The following is a 17296-nucleotide window of genomic DNA, read 5'->3' on the forward strand; positions in this document are numbered from 1 at the left end:
GTTTCTGTTTAATTATTGCAAGAGTCTTCTGGGTGGGGGTTTCTGGCCTGCTTCAGTATTTTTAACCTGTTCCCTATCCATGAATTTAGATCATATCATTCTTTATTCAACAACTTATCTCTGAGAAAATTACCTATTAGATATGATGTTTTCATCTTTAATAGCTATATGTTATAGATTTTATAGTATAATACTCATATAACATGAATATAAAATGTTTTATCAATTCCTATAAACTGAAATTTAGGCTTATCAATGGGAATTATAATCTCTTTTGTGAATTCAAAATTTTCTACAATGAATAGCCATGTATACATATCACTTTACAATAATGGAAGATAAATTTATAGAAATGGAATCACTTAATTAAGATAATTTCTATTTTTTATGTGATAAATTAAATTTTTAATGTTCTTTTCTTGTTGAGGTTTTTTTTCCTAATATCTATAGGAAAATTATCTATAGATAATTTATATCTAGGATTTATGTCCAAATCCACAAATGAGAGATTTGCTTATAGTTTACTTCTTTTGTATAATTGATGTTTTTTACTATCAATTTTATGCTTGTTTCATTAAAATAATATATCTATTTTTCTTTTTTCCATGCTTTGAAAGAGTTTTAAAAAACTCAAACACCATTGAATTAAAAAAAAATGTATTTCATGTTCACAGCAACACCAGGTGATTCTTACTCTCCCTCCTCCCATTTCCAGATGAGGAGACAGAGACAAGTAATATATTATAATTCATAGGTGCCTAGGACAGATGATTTGTCCCCTGAATTTAGGTCATCACATGTGTAATTATCCAGGACAGATAGCTCTGTTTTTATATTCAGAATGCCAACCCAGACCTTATGAAGGCAGGGTCCTTATTCATAATCCCTGTGCTGTTCTTCCAGCTGGGTACACTTGTGTTACTTGGCTTGATAAAGCAACACCTTCATTGGCATCAGGGTATCTTCTCTTATTGGAACTTTGATTCACTTCTATTTTTCTGGGTTTGATTTTTAAATAATCACCTTCTGTCCTTATCAGCTCCTTTGCTAAGCTTATTCATTTTTAATCTGAGTCAAATGCTATTTTTTAACATTTTGATCAATAAAATTTGTATTTGTCATATTATGTCTCCTTTCCATATTTATGGAAAATCTTAGAAAACCTGAATTTATCGGAGTTCCTTTAGTAGCCACATTGGATTTAAAAGTATCATATTCTTTTCCTTGGAAAATGTTTGTGACTGTGTAGTTGTACCTTTAAACTCAAGTGAGACATCTTCTATTTTTTACCAGTGCATTTGAAATTCATCTTTAAGTCTGGTAGCCTGTCTTCCAATGAGGATTGACCTCCTTGTTGGTGAAATATGCAGTGTTCTTCTCTACTCTAAGGGAATTCTCCTTTTCCAGTGTTCTGGTTTTTACTTTTGAGAATCATGTTCAGGAAAAATGCACATTTTTCTTTTTCTTTTATACCTGAAGGATTAAGTAATCAGTAGAGTAAATTAAGAATTGTTCAGTTATATTTCTTTTGCTTAATAAATTAATAAAATGCAAACATTGTTTTTTGTTAGTTTATCTTATTATTGCCTTATAGCATTTTGACTGTTAACAACAACAACAAACACATCACTATTCTCTCAATTTTCCTGCATAGTACCTGGTTGTAAGGACAGGTTAAAAACAATTTAATTTATCAGTTTTGATTTCGTTCAATGTTTAGCCAGTGGTTGTACTGATAAGCAGAAAGAGAATCAGAGAAAGTATGTTTTAACTTTACTGTGTGGTGGAAAATAGTGTAAAGCACTTACTGTACATTAAAGCAATAAATGTCATTCTTAAACCAACTGAACAGACCAGAAAGTTTAGGATAGGAAGCTGTCCCAAAGTCACTTAGCATAGATGTATTACAGACAAGGTTTGGACATATGTCTATGGTTCCAAGCATGTGCTGTTAAGCATTATGTTAAGTTGCTTCTCTTTGTTGTGACCTTGGAAAGTTATCTTTGTATTATCTGTAAAATGGAAATAATGCTTCTCTCTGCCTAACTAATAGTTACTCAAACACAATGAAAGTGAAAGCACTTGGTGAACTATAGAATTTTATTATTTTACTCTAAAAAGTCATACCATATTCTTGGGACCAATGTTACACTTTTCCATAACAGATGACTTTTCTATAACTATAGTATGAGCTGACTGTGCCTTTATCTGAGTCCTGGAAGATCTCTCCACCTCAGTGTTTTCTTTTCCTGTCAGGGCCAACAGTAATGCATATGGATTTGAGTGAGGACAGCATTGTTCTTCATCATTCTCAATATGGATGGCTCTCAGTTCCATCTCCGCTAAAATACATGTCCTAAGGAGTTACTAAAATTTCAGGGAAGATATGGGATATTTTTGAGCAATTCTTATTTTTCCATTGGTGCATTATAATTAGACATAATAGAAAATTCATTCTGCTGTATTTGTACATGAACATGAAGATTTTTTTCAAATTATAAAACAAAAACACTGCTGGTGGAAGAGAATTTACCTTTTTTCATTAGTCATTGAGATTCAGCCTACCAGATTTCATATCTTTTGCAGAGTTTTAAGGAACTAAGGTAATATCCAACTTAAGCCTTGAAAAATTACCTGAAGAAACTGTAAGCTTAGCATGATTTTCTGGATCACATAACTGCCCCTCTACTTGTGCAACATTGCCAACAGTTGCCCTTCCACTCTGCATGGGCCTGCCAGCATCTATAATTTGTTGAGATGGAGTTCATCAGCATCAAAAAGAAAATATTAGCCTTCTTTTCTTCTTGACTTTATAGTTTCTGGGATATTCATAAAAATAAAAAGCTTCACCTATGTTTTATGTATTGTATAATTCAAAAATTTTCTTGATTTCTTAGAGGGTTCATGATTATCAATCTCTCATTCTGTTAATACCTGGTTGTAAGGACAGGTTAAAAACAATTTAATTTATCAGTTTTGATTTTGTTCAATGTTTATCCAGTGGTTGTATTGATAAGCAGAAAGAGAATCAGAGAAAGTGTGTTTTAACTTTACTGTGTGGTGGAAAATAGTGTTTTAAGGGTTTTGCTGGATTTACTACCTAAAAATAAATTACTAAGGTGTTGACTTAAAAATTGACAGAGGCTAGTGAACCAATTAAGCAGCTTAGTTTAGCAGAGGGATTATAGCCAGCTGGTTAAGGAAAAAGACTTGAACCAAAGAACCTGATTTCAGATTCCAGCTCAAACACATACTTTTGGCTTTAGGAAAATCAGTTTATCTCTCTCTTTTCCAGTTTGCAGCTCTGTAAAATGGGGAGGATGATAATACCTACCCCACGAGAGTATGAGGATTCAGTATATTTGTCTTCACTTCTTAGAAAAGGGGTGTGTATTTAACAAGTGCCATTAAGACCTCGTGTTTCTTTGACTCCTTTCTGTTTCCTCTATCAGAATTTCACTGGAAAAACTAACTATAGACAATGCCAATGTATTATTCTCCGATTGTCAAAAACATAATTTGCATAACTATAGGTAGTAAGGGAACCAACAAAAAGACAAAGTAGACTCCTAGGAAGTAATGAGACCCTGGATGGATTTGATCAAAGAAAAAGCTGCTATGAGATGCCTTAGTTAAAAGCCTTATAAGGGAATTAAAGCAGACATTTGGACTATCTCATCTATCAGACAGAAAATAAAATCATTGTACCTTTTGAGTTTTGTTGAAGTTAATATCTAACTTTAGAAGAATTGTCAAATGCCTGGGTCCCCAAGTCAGTAGGAAACAGTCACAGTTGCTTTTCCCTAGAAAGTTAGGTGACTCCTAAGGCCAGTCTGCTAAATATTGTCTTCATTTTATGGTATTTCCATATTTCAGGACAGTTTTCCTTAGTAAGAAAGAAATAAAAGAAAGTTTTCCTTAGTAAGAAAGAAATATAGAATTTCTTTCCTACAATTTTATAAAACTACCTACATAAAGTTTTGGATGAGTCTTACCAAAGGCTTTTTAGCTCAAAATCACCTCTGTCCTTAACAAGGGATAGAAGTCAATATTGAAAAAAAATGTGAGAATGAATTTATTGTTCATATTGACAAAAGTTCACTTGCTGTTTGAAATATCAAATGTATTTTACACTGATGTGGATACATCTGTTTTTATTTTTATTATAAAGCCACTGAATTATGAAGAAAATCATCAAATGATCTTAGAAATTGGAGTAAACAATGAAGTTCCATTTATTAGAGATATTGCAACCAGAGTACCCACCATGAATCGAGCTTTGGTTACTGTTCGAGTGAAGGATCAGGATGAAGGGCCTGAATGTAACCCTCCAGCTCAGTATGTGCGAATTAAAGAAAACTCAGCAGCGGGGTTAAAGGTCAATGGCTATAAGGCATATGACCCTGAAACTAAAAATAGCAATGGCTTAAGGTACAAAGAAATCTATAATCATTTATTAATAATACATTTGTCACAATTGAAATAATTTCTTATTTTAAAACATATCACGATGCCAGAGTTTATTCTTACTTTTTTTAACAGATACAAAAAATTGCATGATCCTAAAGAATGGATCAGCATAGATGAAATTTCGGGATTAATAACAGTTTCCAAAGTCCTGGACAGAGAAGTTATGGCTCCCAGAAATGATGTTTATAATGTTACAGTCCTGGCAATAGACCAAGGTAAAAAAAAAAAAAATCTAGTGTTTCATAAAGGAATGGAAGAACAAACTACAATTATTCCTGTGCAGAATTATTTTTGTGATAAGCATATGCAATTCTTAGAAATTATCTTAAAGACTGTTCTTATCTGTCTTAATCATCTAACAAGGTGAAACTGCTTAGCAACAGAAACCCATCTCTTATTTATCTGTGTATTCTCAAGATGTATGACAGGACCTCAACTGCTTATGTGGTTCTCTATGTTAAAGGACAAAGATAAAATTTAAATCTAGAACTAGATAAAACAGACTCATGAGATTCCTCCAGGTCTCTTTGTGTCACTTTAAATTGAGCTTTTAAATAGTCCAGGTGATTATTAGGTCAAGATGATCCTTTCCTTGAATTATGTTTCATAAATTATCCTAGAATATCCCAAGTCTGGCTTCATATTAAAATTAAAATGTCAAGGCATAGATATTACCTTAGACTAATTGAATCAGAATATCTGGTTGTGGAACCTGGGAATCATATATTTTAAAAATTTCCCTGAGTGGTTTAAATACATGATGGGATTAAAACCTAACTAAAGTTAGGATAAATTTCTGTAACTGTCTCGCTGCTTATTAATATTTGCACCAGGAATTCAAGGAAACAGAATTTGCATTTCAGACATTTATATTTATTATTTGGTAGTAATTCTGGTAAAAGATGTGTTAAAACTTTTATCTGATATTATTAACAGCTGTAATTATTTTAAATTATCTGCAGATTTTATTTATTCATGTTCTTATTCACCATGCCTATAATAATCAGAGTTTATTTTAAAGAACTCATACATCATTGGAACTGGAGACTGCCAGACTAAGTGAAATAAGCCAATCCTCAAAATCCAAAGGCCAAATGTTCTCTCCGATTAGTGGATGCTAACCCCAAACAAAGGAGATTGAAATAGAAATCCACTGGAATAGACATAGGGAAACAAAGGGAAGGGAGGGGGTGGGTAATAGGAAAGAGTAGAATTAATTGGTCATAACTTTCCTAGTCTTGTGTTTGTATACACTATCAGAGAAACTCCACATCACGTACAACCACAAAAGTGGGATCCTCAGTAAAATAAGTTATTTTTTTTACTATGTACGTATGTTCTGCCAAAATACATTCTACTGTCATGTATAATTAAAAATTTTTTAAAAGAATTCATATGTCATATATAGATTATAAATGACTTTTTTCCCCTTAAGAAACCACAAAACAAGAATTTAGAAGCAATGCTAAACCTGGTTTCTTCCTCTTCTCAGATGGCAGATCATGTACTGGAACTCTTGCAGTGAACATTGAAGATGTGAATGACAACCCTCCCCAGTTACTCCAAGATTACCTTGTAGTTTGCAAACCAAAGATGACATACGTTGACATTTCAGCCATCGATCTTGATGAACCTGTCCATGGAGCTCCATTTCATTTCAGCTTGGCAAACACCTCTCCAGAAGTCAATAGAATATGGACCATCAACAAAGTTAATGGTATTTAGTCAAAACTCGTGATTTATATGCTCGGAAATGAAAGAATTACTGGAGGATGGATTTACTTGTTTACTTACACAAAACATAATGCAAAATTGATTTTCAGGAGGTCAAATAATCTTTTACAAATACTGTGTGGTGAGTGTGTTACATATTATAAATAAAATGAAGGGAATCGTGACTTTTATGCAAGCAAAATTTACATTTACAAGACAGACAAAATATGCTTTTCAAAATATTGGGCAGCTTATTGTTAAGATAAACTTTCATCGTGTTTTTTAATTAATACTAGTCAGGGAAAAGAGAGACCAGAAAATGTGTAGCTTAAATTGTATTGTAAACAGGCTCTGGAAGTGAGGACTCTGGGTGAATGAGACAAATATACTGTGCTATTCTGTACAGGAACATGGTGGAATATGAAAAGGGGCCTTGGCATTGGAACCTCCAAGAGATACCTCCTATGATCACAGTTTTTTTGGGGGGATGTAGTTCTCTGTATTTCATTCATATTTCACTCTGTTGTTTTGTTACTGTGTCATTTTTTTTTGTACCAGGGATTGAATCCAGGGGTGCTTTAAATACTGAGTTTCATCCCTGGCCCTTTTTATATTTTATTTTGAGACAGGGTCTTGCTAAGTTGTTCAGTGCCTCACTAAGTTGTTGAGGCTGACTTTGAACTTGCCATCCTCCTGCCTCAGTCTCTGAAGCCGCTGGGATTTGTCGTGCTGTTTTATGCAACTGGACTTTTGGATATTCTGTCCCTTCTTCCTAGAACAACTCCTTTATTATTTCTTACTTTATATTGATTTATAATATTTTTGGAACACCTACTATTAGGCAGTGTTCAAGATCCCAAGGAGGTGTGTGTGTGTTTGTGTGTGTGTGTGTGCGTGCATGCATGTGTGTGTGTGTGTATGTATAAATGAATAACAGACACAATCCCAGCTGGGATGCTCAACCTCTGTGAAGTCTTTCTTGAATTATAAGGAGCAGCACCACAGCCTTATGCTACCTGCATTATTTGACCTTTCATCTTGCATTGTCACATGGGTTCCTCTGTCCTCTAGCACATGGGTTTCTCACAAGATTTGTAATTCTTTGTTATTTCCAGTACCTAGTCCAGTGCTTAACAGTTCCTAACTGTTTAAAAAGTATTTAATCAATATTTGATTAAGAAGTATTCATAAAAGAAGAAACATACTAGAGGAATAAGTGGATTGTTGTTATTAGAGTCTAGAAGGTTTTTATAGGAATGCTCAGTTTGGGAGGAAATTCTGGCGATGAAGAGTCTTAGGAGCCAGACTGAGTTAACTGACTTTGGACAGTAGGTGACAGCAGGTATGCACAGGAAATGTTCTCAGAGGACAGCGCCATATCCAGATTTAGGCCCTATAAAGTTGACATTGGTGACAGGAGGACAATTTGAAGAGGGCATAATTGAATGATAAGGAACATCAGAGGCTGCACTTCTGTGAATAAATAAAACATGACCATGGCTCAATTGGTAATCTTGAAGGAGGAGTGGGACTTGACAGTCTCACTCTAGACATTTATGGTCCTGAAGGCTCCCAAATTAACCCAAGTAGTAATTCACATTCCTTGAAGGACTTTAAGATATGAGGTTCAGCCAAACCCTTCAAGTTCTCAGAGTTAGAAATTCCAGATGACTTCTAGTATGTACGTTTTGCTAGTTGGTTATATTTTTAAGTCTGTTATAAAAATTCAAGGAGGTTGTGATTACCATTGAAAGTCTGTGGAGTTTTTAAAGTAAGGTATTAAGACCACAGGAGAAAACTATGACATTAATGAAAACAAACTTTTATGATGTTCATTATCTATTTTTGCATCAGTCTTATAATTAGTCTGAGTGACACAATCAGCTTTTTGGTGTTGCAATTACTTCCAGATGTAAGGCATTAATCATGAAAGATCTATTGAGAGCCTTAAAAACTTTCTTTCCCCCTAAAGATAAGGAACAGACACCAGAAGGTAAATGGATAAGAGAATGCAAATTCTTTATGTGTGTATGAACTGGTACTAAAGAAAACTGCTTGAGCTGCATATTAAGATTGAATCTAGCACTACTAGTTTGCATAGATAGGAATATTAAATATTGCTGGAAGGATACTAGGTCATTCCAATGCCAAATTATTTCTTTATGGCCTCCTTCCACAGAGTTATAAGGGGTAACATGTTAAGTTATAGTATTCTTTGAAAGGGTTGAAGGTATTTCTCCATTTGTATTTATTTTCATATGGCTGGCAACTCCTAAGAATAATGCCTTTAAAAACAAGTGTGGTCAAACAGATGCTAAGGGAAAAAACACATGATCATTCGAAAACAACTTTTTTATTTTTTACAAAATTTTCTTACAGATACAGCTGCCCGTCTGTCATACCGGAAAAATGCTGAACTTCAAAAATATATCATTCCTATTACTGTGAAAGACAGAGCGGGCCAATCTGCAACCCGAAACTTGCGAGTTGATCTCTGTGACTGTACTCACCCCAGTCAGTGTGTCTCAACTTCAAGAAGTGCAGACGTGTCACTTGGAAAATGGGCCATCCTTGCAATATTACTGGGCATAGCACTACTGTTTTGTAAGTATTGTCACTTACTTCATGTTCACATGCATAGTAGAAGATCTGAGTGCAGGAATGGGTCTTTAGTCAGCTTGTGCAAGCATCCATCAGGTGTGAATCTCCTCAAAAGTTCCCTTTGTGTTATTATCTGAGTTTGTTTTGAGACCTTACTATGGAAGGAAACATGCTCTTTCTTGAGATAGAAAACTTCATAATGTTGACAGAATTGTTAAATATTTTTTTAGATTGCACTAAATCTACTAACATACAGTTTCTATTCCTTGATCCTGGTGTTACCACCTTTTAGGGCTAAAGAAAAGCATCTCTTGATATGAGAGTTCACAAAACTCCTGATATGAGAGTTCACAAAAGCCTTTCATTTCATGTCTTCTTGCCTTTCAGCCAAAGACATGGGGGAGATGTTCAGATCACAGAAATCTCATCTTGGGTTTATCTTGCAAATTTTGAATTCTATTAGCCTCCCTCATGCCAGCTATGTAGTTTCTAATGGCACCATAATTCCCCTCTGCTTTTACTTCTGTCCATGCTCTAGCTTGGATTAGCTCTGTTCTGTGATAGGAGTAGTGCTTAAGAGCAAGATTCTGGATTTATACACAGCCCTTATTATCGCAAGCTATAGGTCCTGGGGCAAGTTATGTAACTTTAAGTTTTCTAATCTGCAAAAGGGGACAGTTGTGATAACCTACTGTATGGGGTGGCACTGAGGATTATCTGAGTTAATTCACCTGAAATGCTTAGAAAAGTGGTAAATTTCTAATAAGCGTTTGTTATTTTTCATCAGCCCAACTATCTTATCTATCTATAGCATAAATGATATATATTAATATGTATATATAATTTATTGGTTCTTTTTAGTTATACAAAATAAATATATATATATATATATATTGAACATCTACTATATACCAGAAAAGGAGCACTCTTGAGTAGGCAAAAGTTGGTACACTTTTTCTATAAAGGACATGAAAGCATATTTTTTAAACTGTGCAGACAGTTTCAGTTGTATTTAATCAAATCTGCCATTGAAATTAAAAGTAGCCATAGGAAATATGTAAATGATGGACATACTTGTATTCTAATAGAATTTGATACAGAAGCTGAAAATTCAAATTACATGTAATTTTCATGTCATTATTATTATTGTTTTTTATTATTATGTTTTTTTCAATCATTTAAAAATATAAAGTCTTAGCCCATGGTCCATACAAAAACATATGGTGGGCGATTTGAGGCTATAGCTTTGCCAATCTATTATAGGGTCTTTAAATCATTGTAGAGTTGTTGGTATTACTATTGGTTTTATTATCATAAATTATGAACCTCCCATAATTATGATATAGAACAAAAATTCTAGATAGATAGATGCAAACTAGGTTTAATGAAGATACTTAGAGATAAATCTACTCTTAGAACAGAGTCTGTTTTGAGCTGGGCATGGTGGCACATGCCTGTAATCCCAGCAGTTGGGGAGGCTGAGGCAGGAAATTTGCAAGTTCAAAGCCAGCCTCAGCAAAAGTGAGACACTAAGTAACTCAGAGGGACCTTGAGTTGCTTATTTGTATTAATAAAATACAAAATAGGGCTAGGGATAAGGCTCAGTGGTTGAGTGCCCCTGAGTTCAATCCCCAGTAGCCCTCTACCCCCCAAAAGAAAAGGATCTGTTTTGTCATGTTTTTATATAGACTAGTCACCCTTCTGGGAATCAGTAAATCTCTTTAATATCTTTGTATTAAATGAATGTCAGTGATTTTTAAATGTGTTACTTAACTCATATGTTTTAATGTGGTGGGCAGAATTCCCTTAAATCAGAAAATTGTCAAATCACATATACGATCCTTTCAAATTTTAAAATCTAAGCTAAATTGTGGTTTATTAACTTAGAAGGCCAAGATAATTCATGGGAAATTGTGCTTGTTAGTTTCATTTTCTTCTAGTAGCCCCTAAGTTATGAGAAATGAGGAATGATTGTAGTTGTACGTGGTTATTTTATTCTGCATATGTTAAATTAAGTTTTTTTTTTTTTTTTTTTTAACTCAGCTGTATTGCTGACTTTAGTATGTGGAGTTGTTAGTGCCAGAAAAGGGAAAAGTTTCCCTGAAGATTTAGCACAGCAGAACTTAATTATATCGAACACAGAAGCACCTGGAGATGATAGAGTGGTAAGTAGGCATTTTTTTTTTTTTTGATGAATCTTTATCTATCTACTATAGTTTGCTTCCTTTAACTCATCCTCATGAAGCTTTTCCAAAATTTAGGAGTTTATTTACATTTCTAATCAGGTCCAATTTTGTAAGTATAAGTATTTTGTTTGTCAGTATTCAAATGTTTCTATAGTAGTATTTATTAAATATATTAAACCAGATTTGTGTTTTTGTTATATTTTTTGACTTTATTTATTTATTTTGAGACCTTTCCTTTGAGTCAAATGAATTGACTGCTTTTTAAAAAAATTTCTTTTTTCCATATTTTAAACTGGTGCATTAGTATATAATGGTGGGATTCATTATTATATCTTCATGTATGCACACAGTGTAAATATATAATTTTCTGGAATTATTTTTTTCTTTCTTTAGTATTATGATTTAAAGCTGATTCTTTGATGTGAATTCATTGTGACAAAAATATTTTGGCCACTCTTTTCAATTACATTTCCAAAGCTTATTCATTTAATCTTATTCTTTGATTATTTTGTAATAAGATTTTAAAAACTTTCTAAAAGTTTTCAAGATAAGTAGGAAAATAATCTGTTTAAAAATTGTGATGGGGGATTTGGACCATTACTGTCACCCTGTTTCCTTAGAGCTGCTTGGTTCTATGCTTATCATTTTGTGGGATAGATATGAAAAAGTACGTACAAGGCATGGCTCTTCTTACGGGAAACAGAATCTACTTTAATGGAAAAGATAAATAAAAATATGACAGTAAACCAGTGTGATAAAACACGGTTGGAATTCAAAGACACCTATAATCTATAAGTATAACGTTTATGGTTTGAATCAACTAGGAAGGCCTGGGAAAAGGGGTGTGGCTTTCATTGTAACTTAGAGGAGATGGAGAGAATAACTAAAGGGGGGAAAATGGTCTAAAGAATAATAAAGGTGATGGCAAAGTCTAGGGACTGTTGGGACAAATAGTAAATAAATTGCTTTGAATGGAAGAAGCCATGTTGGAATAGAGGCTTCAGATGAAAGGTTGAAAGGGAGAGGTAGGAGCTGGGATTTTATCACAAGAAAGACTTTATTTTCTTGGTAGGAAGAGTCAGGTCAGACTTTTTCAGAGGAGTGACATCATGCCAGTCACTCCTGGGATGGGGGATCAAGAGAATAGGAAGCCTTTTTTTTTTTTTTTTGTGTGTGTGTGTGTGTGTGTTAGGGAGGAAGTTAAGGCTCTAGATCTTCTGAGAGTTTAAACATGAGATAGCACTATTAGGATAATGGAAAAGTGAATTTTAAAGTAGGAATGAAAAAGACATATTTTTGAAGACATAATGTTTAGCTGTTTACTGAATTTGAAGGACAAAGTAAAAAGTATAGATAAAGTGGCAGAGGGTATAGGCAGGAACAATGACTATGTATGTCATTTTCTATATCTCCAAGTGAGGAAGCCTTTCTTATTTACCATGTAACTCTTTACCTCCTTCTCACCGTTATGCAAAATCATAGCCATGTATGCTTGACATGTCTACTTGCAGAATGCTATTATCATCTCCATAATTGTAAAGTATGTCAGAAAATGGGTTTAGGTGCTAAGTAGCCCTGAGTCATAGTAAGTTCTTATTTTATATGTGAAAATGGAATTGATAAGCTTTACTTAATATTTGTATTTTGCCATTTGATGCTAGAGCTGATAGTATTGATTGGCCATTTTACCATATTTACCTGTTCTCTATTAGGAACACTTTTATTACTATTATTATTATTATAATTAGTAGAAATTGAAGTAGTAGTAGTATTCTATAAGGTGCTTGGTATCATTCATTCATGCCAGAATATAATTTTAAGCAAATTTTTACAAACTTTAACAACATTTCATAGTGATTACATAAAGTCTCATAAGTACAATGAGGAAAGGAGATGATTTTAGTTTTGGGTCAGAGTTTTAGTTAAAAGTATACAGAGGGTCGAGGGTTGGGTGAAAAATCAGAAAAAGTAAATCTGGGGAATTATTGACCTGAGTAGGGAGTAGTTGATACCCTGTGAAACTTTGGGACAAAGCAGATAAATGTGAGCAGGAAGAAAACAGAGAATAGATCCAGTGTCTGGCACTGTGGGGTCAACATCGGCATAGATTTTTGTGTATTTTCAGGTCTTTCATTAACTTGGATATGTATTTATTATGACAAAATTTCACCATCATGGAGATTTTATAGTCAGGAATTAATTTTTTCTTGTAATGCAATTTGACTGTAGCAGCAATCTAAATATGGGGTAGCACTGCCACCAAATGGCTACTTTTCAATTCTCTTTTTTTGATTTTTTCCCCCCAAAGGCAACGAGATAGCATGCATGACTTGTAGATATATTTCAGGTTATATAAATCATTTGAACTTGAATATCTTCCAGTTTCATTAAAGACTCTAGACATTAAATAGTAGAAACATTAAATCAATAAGAGGATGGCACAATGGACAGTCTGATTATAGTGAAGGTTCTTGTTGTGACATAGCATAATGGTGTATAGTCAGCTGACACAGCAATTTACTGCTATAAATAACCCCTGACCTGTGGCCCAGAGTGCTGAAGTGAAGGTCCAGGGCTAAGTTAATGTTTAATCAATCTCTTTCATTTCAAAGCATTTCCTTGACACTTGGCTAGTTACCCTCCCTCCCTCGCTCTCTCATTCTTTTTTTGAACTAACTTCTGGAAAGAAAAAAATATATATACCAGATTCATCTATAATTTTACTTCCTATTTACTCGGTATTTTTTGGAATTTCCTTGACAAAGGTCACCAATGACTACTTTTCCACTTTTTTACTTATATCCAATGGGCATATCCTGTATTTTTTTTAAAGATTTTTTAAAAAAATGGACACAATATCTTTACTTTATTTATTTCTATGTGGTGCTGAAGATGGAACCCAGTGCCTCACATGTGCAAGGCAAGCACTCTACCTCTGAGCTATAACCCCAGCCCCAACGTCCTGTATTTGAATTAATTCTTATCATGCTCCAAATTTTTAAAAATTTCTTGGTCATTCCCTCCTTCTCACAATCCTGTCTGCATGGCTTCAGAGTCCTACTTTTTTAGTTCCCTCTATTATCTCAGCGGTTGTTTTAGACAGATCCTGTCACAGCTGTATTTCTCCTCTCCGTGCTTTTAGACTTGATTTTTTCTTGTGGTTCTGTCCTTAACCCTTTTTAAATTTTGGTCTACAATTTTCTCTGAGTACCTTAATTATTCCTGAAGTTTCAACTATCACCCCAAAATTATGACTCCCAGAATTATGTCTTCAGATTAGGTCTCTCACATGAGCTCTAAGGCTGCATATTTATATGTTCAACTTGAAACTTCATGTGTCTTAAATACATGACTCCAAAATTGAGTTGCTCACACTCCTCTTGCCCTCAAGTACATTTTTCTTTCTTATTTCAGTGAATTGTATTATTATCTAGTTGGCCAAGTAAAAGGAGTCATTCCTGACTCTCCCTTTGCTGCTTATCCATCTAGCCACCAGAACACTCTGTATGGAGTCCATCCACTTTGAGTTCATCATTATCTGCCTAGGTTTAGGTCCTTATAATTTTTCATGGGGAATTATTCAGTGGCCCCATCTGATCTTCATGATATTAATTTGTCTCCATCTTATTTATCTTTTACATTATTGCCTAGAGTAATATTTTTAAAATGTGTTCCTCTCTGTAATAATTTAAAACACTTCATTGGGTCTCTATAATCTCATTAATAAAGTTGGAATTTTTTTAGCACATCATGGAGGACTTTTTCTCTTTCATCTCTCTGTGCAATCTTTTTCTCCTTTGGCCCTCTTTCATCTCTCTTTGTGCCTGTCACTATCTCTCTCTCTCTCTCTCTCTCTCTCTCTCTCTCTCAACTTCATGTGGTAGCCATTCTCAAGTCACTGAAGTTGAGGACCCCTGCAGTAAGTACCCCATTTACTTTTGACTCCAGACTCTTCTAGAGTATTGCATTCTTCCCCAACTCCTACAGGTTTTTAGTCCCTCAGCTCAGAGTTTTCCCAGTCTACTCCACTTATTCTTTCTGGGATTGTGTTTTAATCTTTGACCTCTGTGTTGCTAGCATTTTGTGTTCACCTACACAGCAGAGTAAACACATTCTTAAAAGTCTTATCTTTTTTTTTTTTCTTATTAGAATAAAAGCTTCTTGCAGTCACGGAGGGACTATGTCTACTTTTGTATCCCTGTGCCTTTGCATTTATAGTAAATATTGATAAATGTCTGTTGAAAACATGAATGAATACATAGAAGGTTGAATGAATGGTCTCTCTCCCTCTGCCTTATTGCTACTTTATTTGAAATTCGTTTCCTCCCAATACTGATGGTTTTACTTTATTTTGTATTAAATTGTAGTGTTCTGCTAATGGATTCACAGCCCAGACTGCCAACAACTCTAGTCACGGCTTTTGTGGCACCTTGGGATCTGGAATCAGAAATGGAGGGCAGGAAACTATCGAAATGGTGAAAGGACACCAGACCCTGGACTCCTGCCGGGGGGCTGGGCATCATCACACACTGGATTCCTGCAGGGGAGGACATGTGGATGTGGACAACTGCAGATACACTTACTCCGAGTGGCACAATTTCACTCAGCCCTGACTTGGAGAAGTGAGTTTCCCTATGTGCTTCAACTTTGAAGTTTAATATGTGTATATTTTTACATTAACTTTTTAATTTTTTTTAACACTGAGCCACCTCCTTAGCCCTTTTTTATTTTATTTTATTTTTTTTTTACATTTTTTAAAATTATTAGTTGTTCAAAACATTACAAAGCTCTTGACGTGTATATTTTTAGAGATTGCTTTTATATATTGTTCCATGTTCTTTCTCTTGCTTTCTCTGGTCATTTTTTAAATAAGCTCTTTGATTTTGTTACATTAGCTACTTAAAAAATCATTTCCTCTGTCATATTCACTTCCATAAAATTAGAGGTCTAGTACCTTTTATTAAAGTTTTAAATTTAAGTGTTCACTTATGTCATGAATTCTTTTGATATAGAAGAATGGGGAAAATTCTAATTTGTCATGATTCCAAACTTCCCAATTCAAGCATGTATTTCTCTGTGAAAACAAAAATATTTGTATGCTATTGAGAATGAAAATGAACATTATTTATATGAAATATTTATTTATTATTTGTTTTTTAGCTTTTAAGTTTATTCTACATTGACACATTATAATTGTATATTGATATTGGGTATGGTATCTATATATGATGTAGAATGATAAAATCACCCAAGAAACCATTATTTTTTGTATGTGTGTATGGTAAAAACATTAGAGATTTGCTCTCTTAGCAATTTTGAAATATTTTTTAAATGTCACCTTTGTATGAAATCTTTTTAGTAGATAAATCACCACATAAAAATGAAGTGTTTTTAATCTAGAAGAAAGCAAGAATGTGAAAGAACAAGGGATTCTCAGTTCACATCAAAATCCCTTAAGAAGATTGTGGAAAATACAAATGCCAATGCTCCACTTGGAAAGGTTCTAATTTAATTGATTTGGCTTCTTTTAAAAAGTTTCTAAGGTGACCTAAATGTTAAGTTAGGATGGAAAGCCACTGAATCAAATATTTTTGCTGATGCTAAGTTTTTACCTCTTTGAACCTAGGGTACCATTGCCATTGTAGAAAGGACTGGAAGCTTAGTCCCTTGGGTGGACTGCAAATGGGCAATATCCTGTGGTAGGGCTGTAGGTTATCATATGTCCATAGCATTTTTAGTTTTTTGTCATTTCAAATGTTAATCCTTTATCTGTTTGAAGACGGATGAATACTCTTGTATTCATGTAAGATCAGGTTGAGAAAGAGGAAAGCTTAAGACACTCTTAGGAGAGTTCTACAAAGCACACACCTGCTAATGAGATTAATGCAAGGTAAGATGAACAAGGTCATGAAGAAAGGCACTTGATAACATCAGCCAACCAAAGGAACATCAGTTTAGAGAAAGGTGGGCATGCAGGTGGGGAAAGGGAGGAGGAACAGAAGTTTGACAGTCTGCCAGACAAGATAGCAATGGGAATAGATATGGTCGACTTCTTTATTACAAAAAATCCAGTTTTTGCAATGTGGTTTATGTTGATTATTTTTAATTTCAGTGAATTATCTTGTGCATTTCTGTATTTTGCCATGTTTTAATTATCTTGGAAATTTGATTCTGAAGTCAATATGGTAATTCTTTCCTACTCTATAACTGCATATAATAGTGATTTTAGTTGACATTTACTGTACAATTATAATATGCTTGCCATAATAAGTGTCTATTTCTTGTGTTGTTTTATCATTAATTTTCAAAGTAATCATGTGAGTTGG

At 33.9% G+C, this 17296-nt stretch overlaps 1 protein-coding gene across 1 annotated transcript in view; it reads left to right on the top strand.

Annotated features, from left to right (window-relative positions):
* Positions 1-15583, top strand: part of Dsc3 (desmocollin 3) — a 40195-nt gene extending 24612 nt beyond the window's left edge. Inside the window, exons 10-15 of the mRNA XM_027935730.2 lie at positions 4172-4431; positions 4543-4685; positions 5963-6187; positions 8563-8787; positions 10828-10949; positions 15338-15583. Of these exons, the coding sequence (XP_027791531.2) occupies positions 4172-4431; positions 4543-4685; positions 5963-6187; positions 8563-8787; positions 10828-10949; positions 15338-15583 (1221 nt within the window). The remainder of the gene's footprint in view (positions 1-4171; positions 4432-4542; positions 4686-5962; positions 6188-8562; positions 8788-10827; positions 10950-15337) is intronic.
* The last annotated feature ends 1713 nt before the right edge of the window (positions 15584-17296 follow it).

This window comes from Marmota flaviventris, chromosome 16 (genome assembly GCF_047511675.1).
Source record: "Marmota flaviventris isolate mMarFla1 chromosome 16, mMarFla1.hap1, whole genome shotgun sequence".
Lineage (NCBI taxonomy): Eukaryota > Metazoa > Chordata > Mammalia > Rodentia > Sciuridae > Marmota > Marmota flaviventris.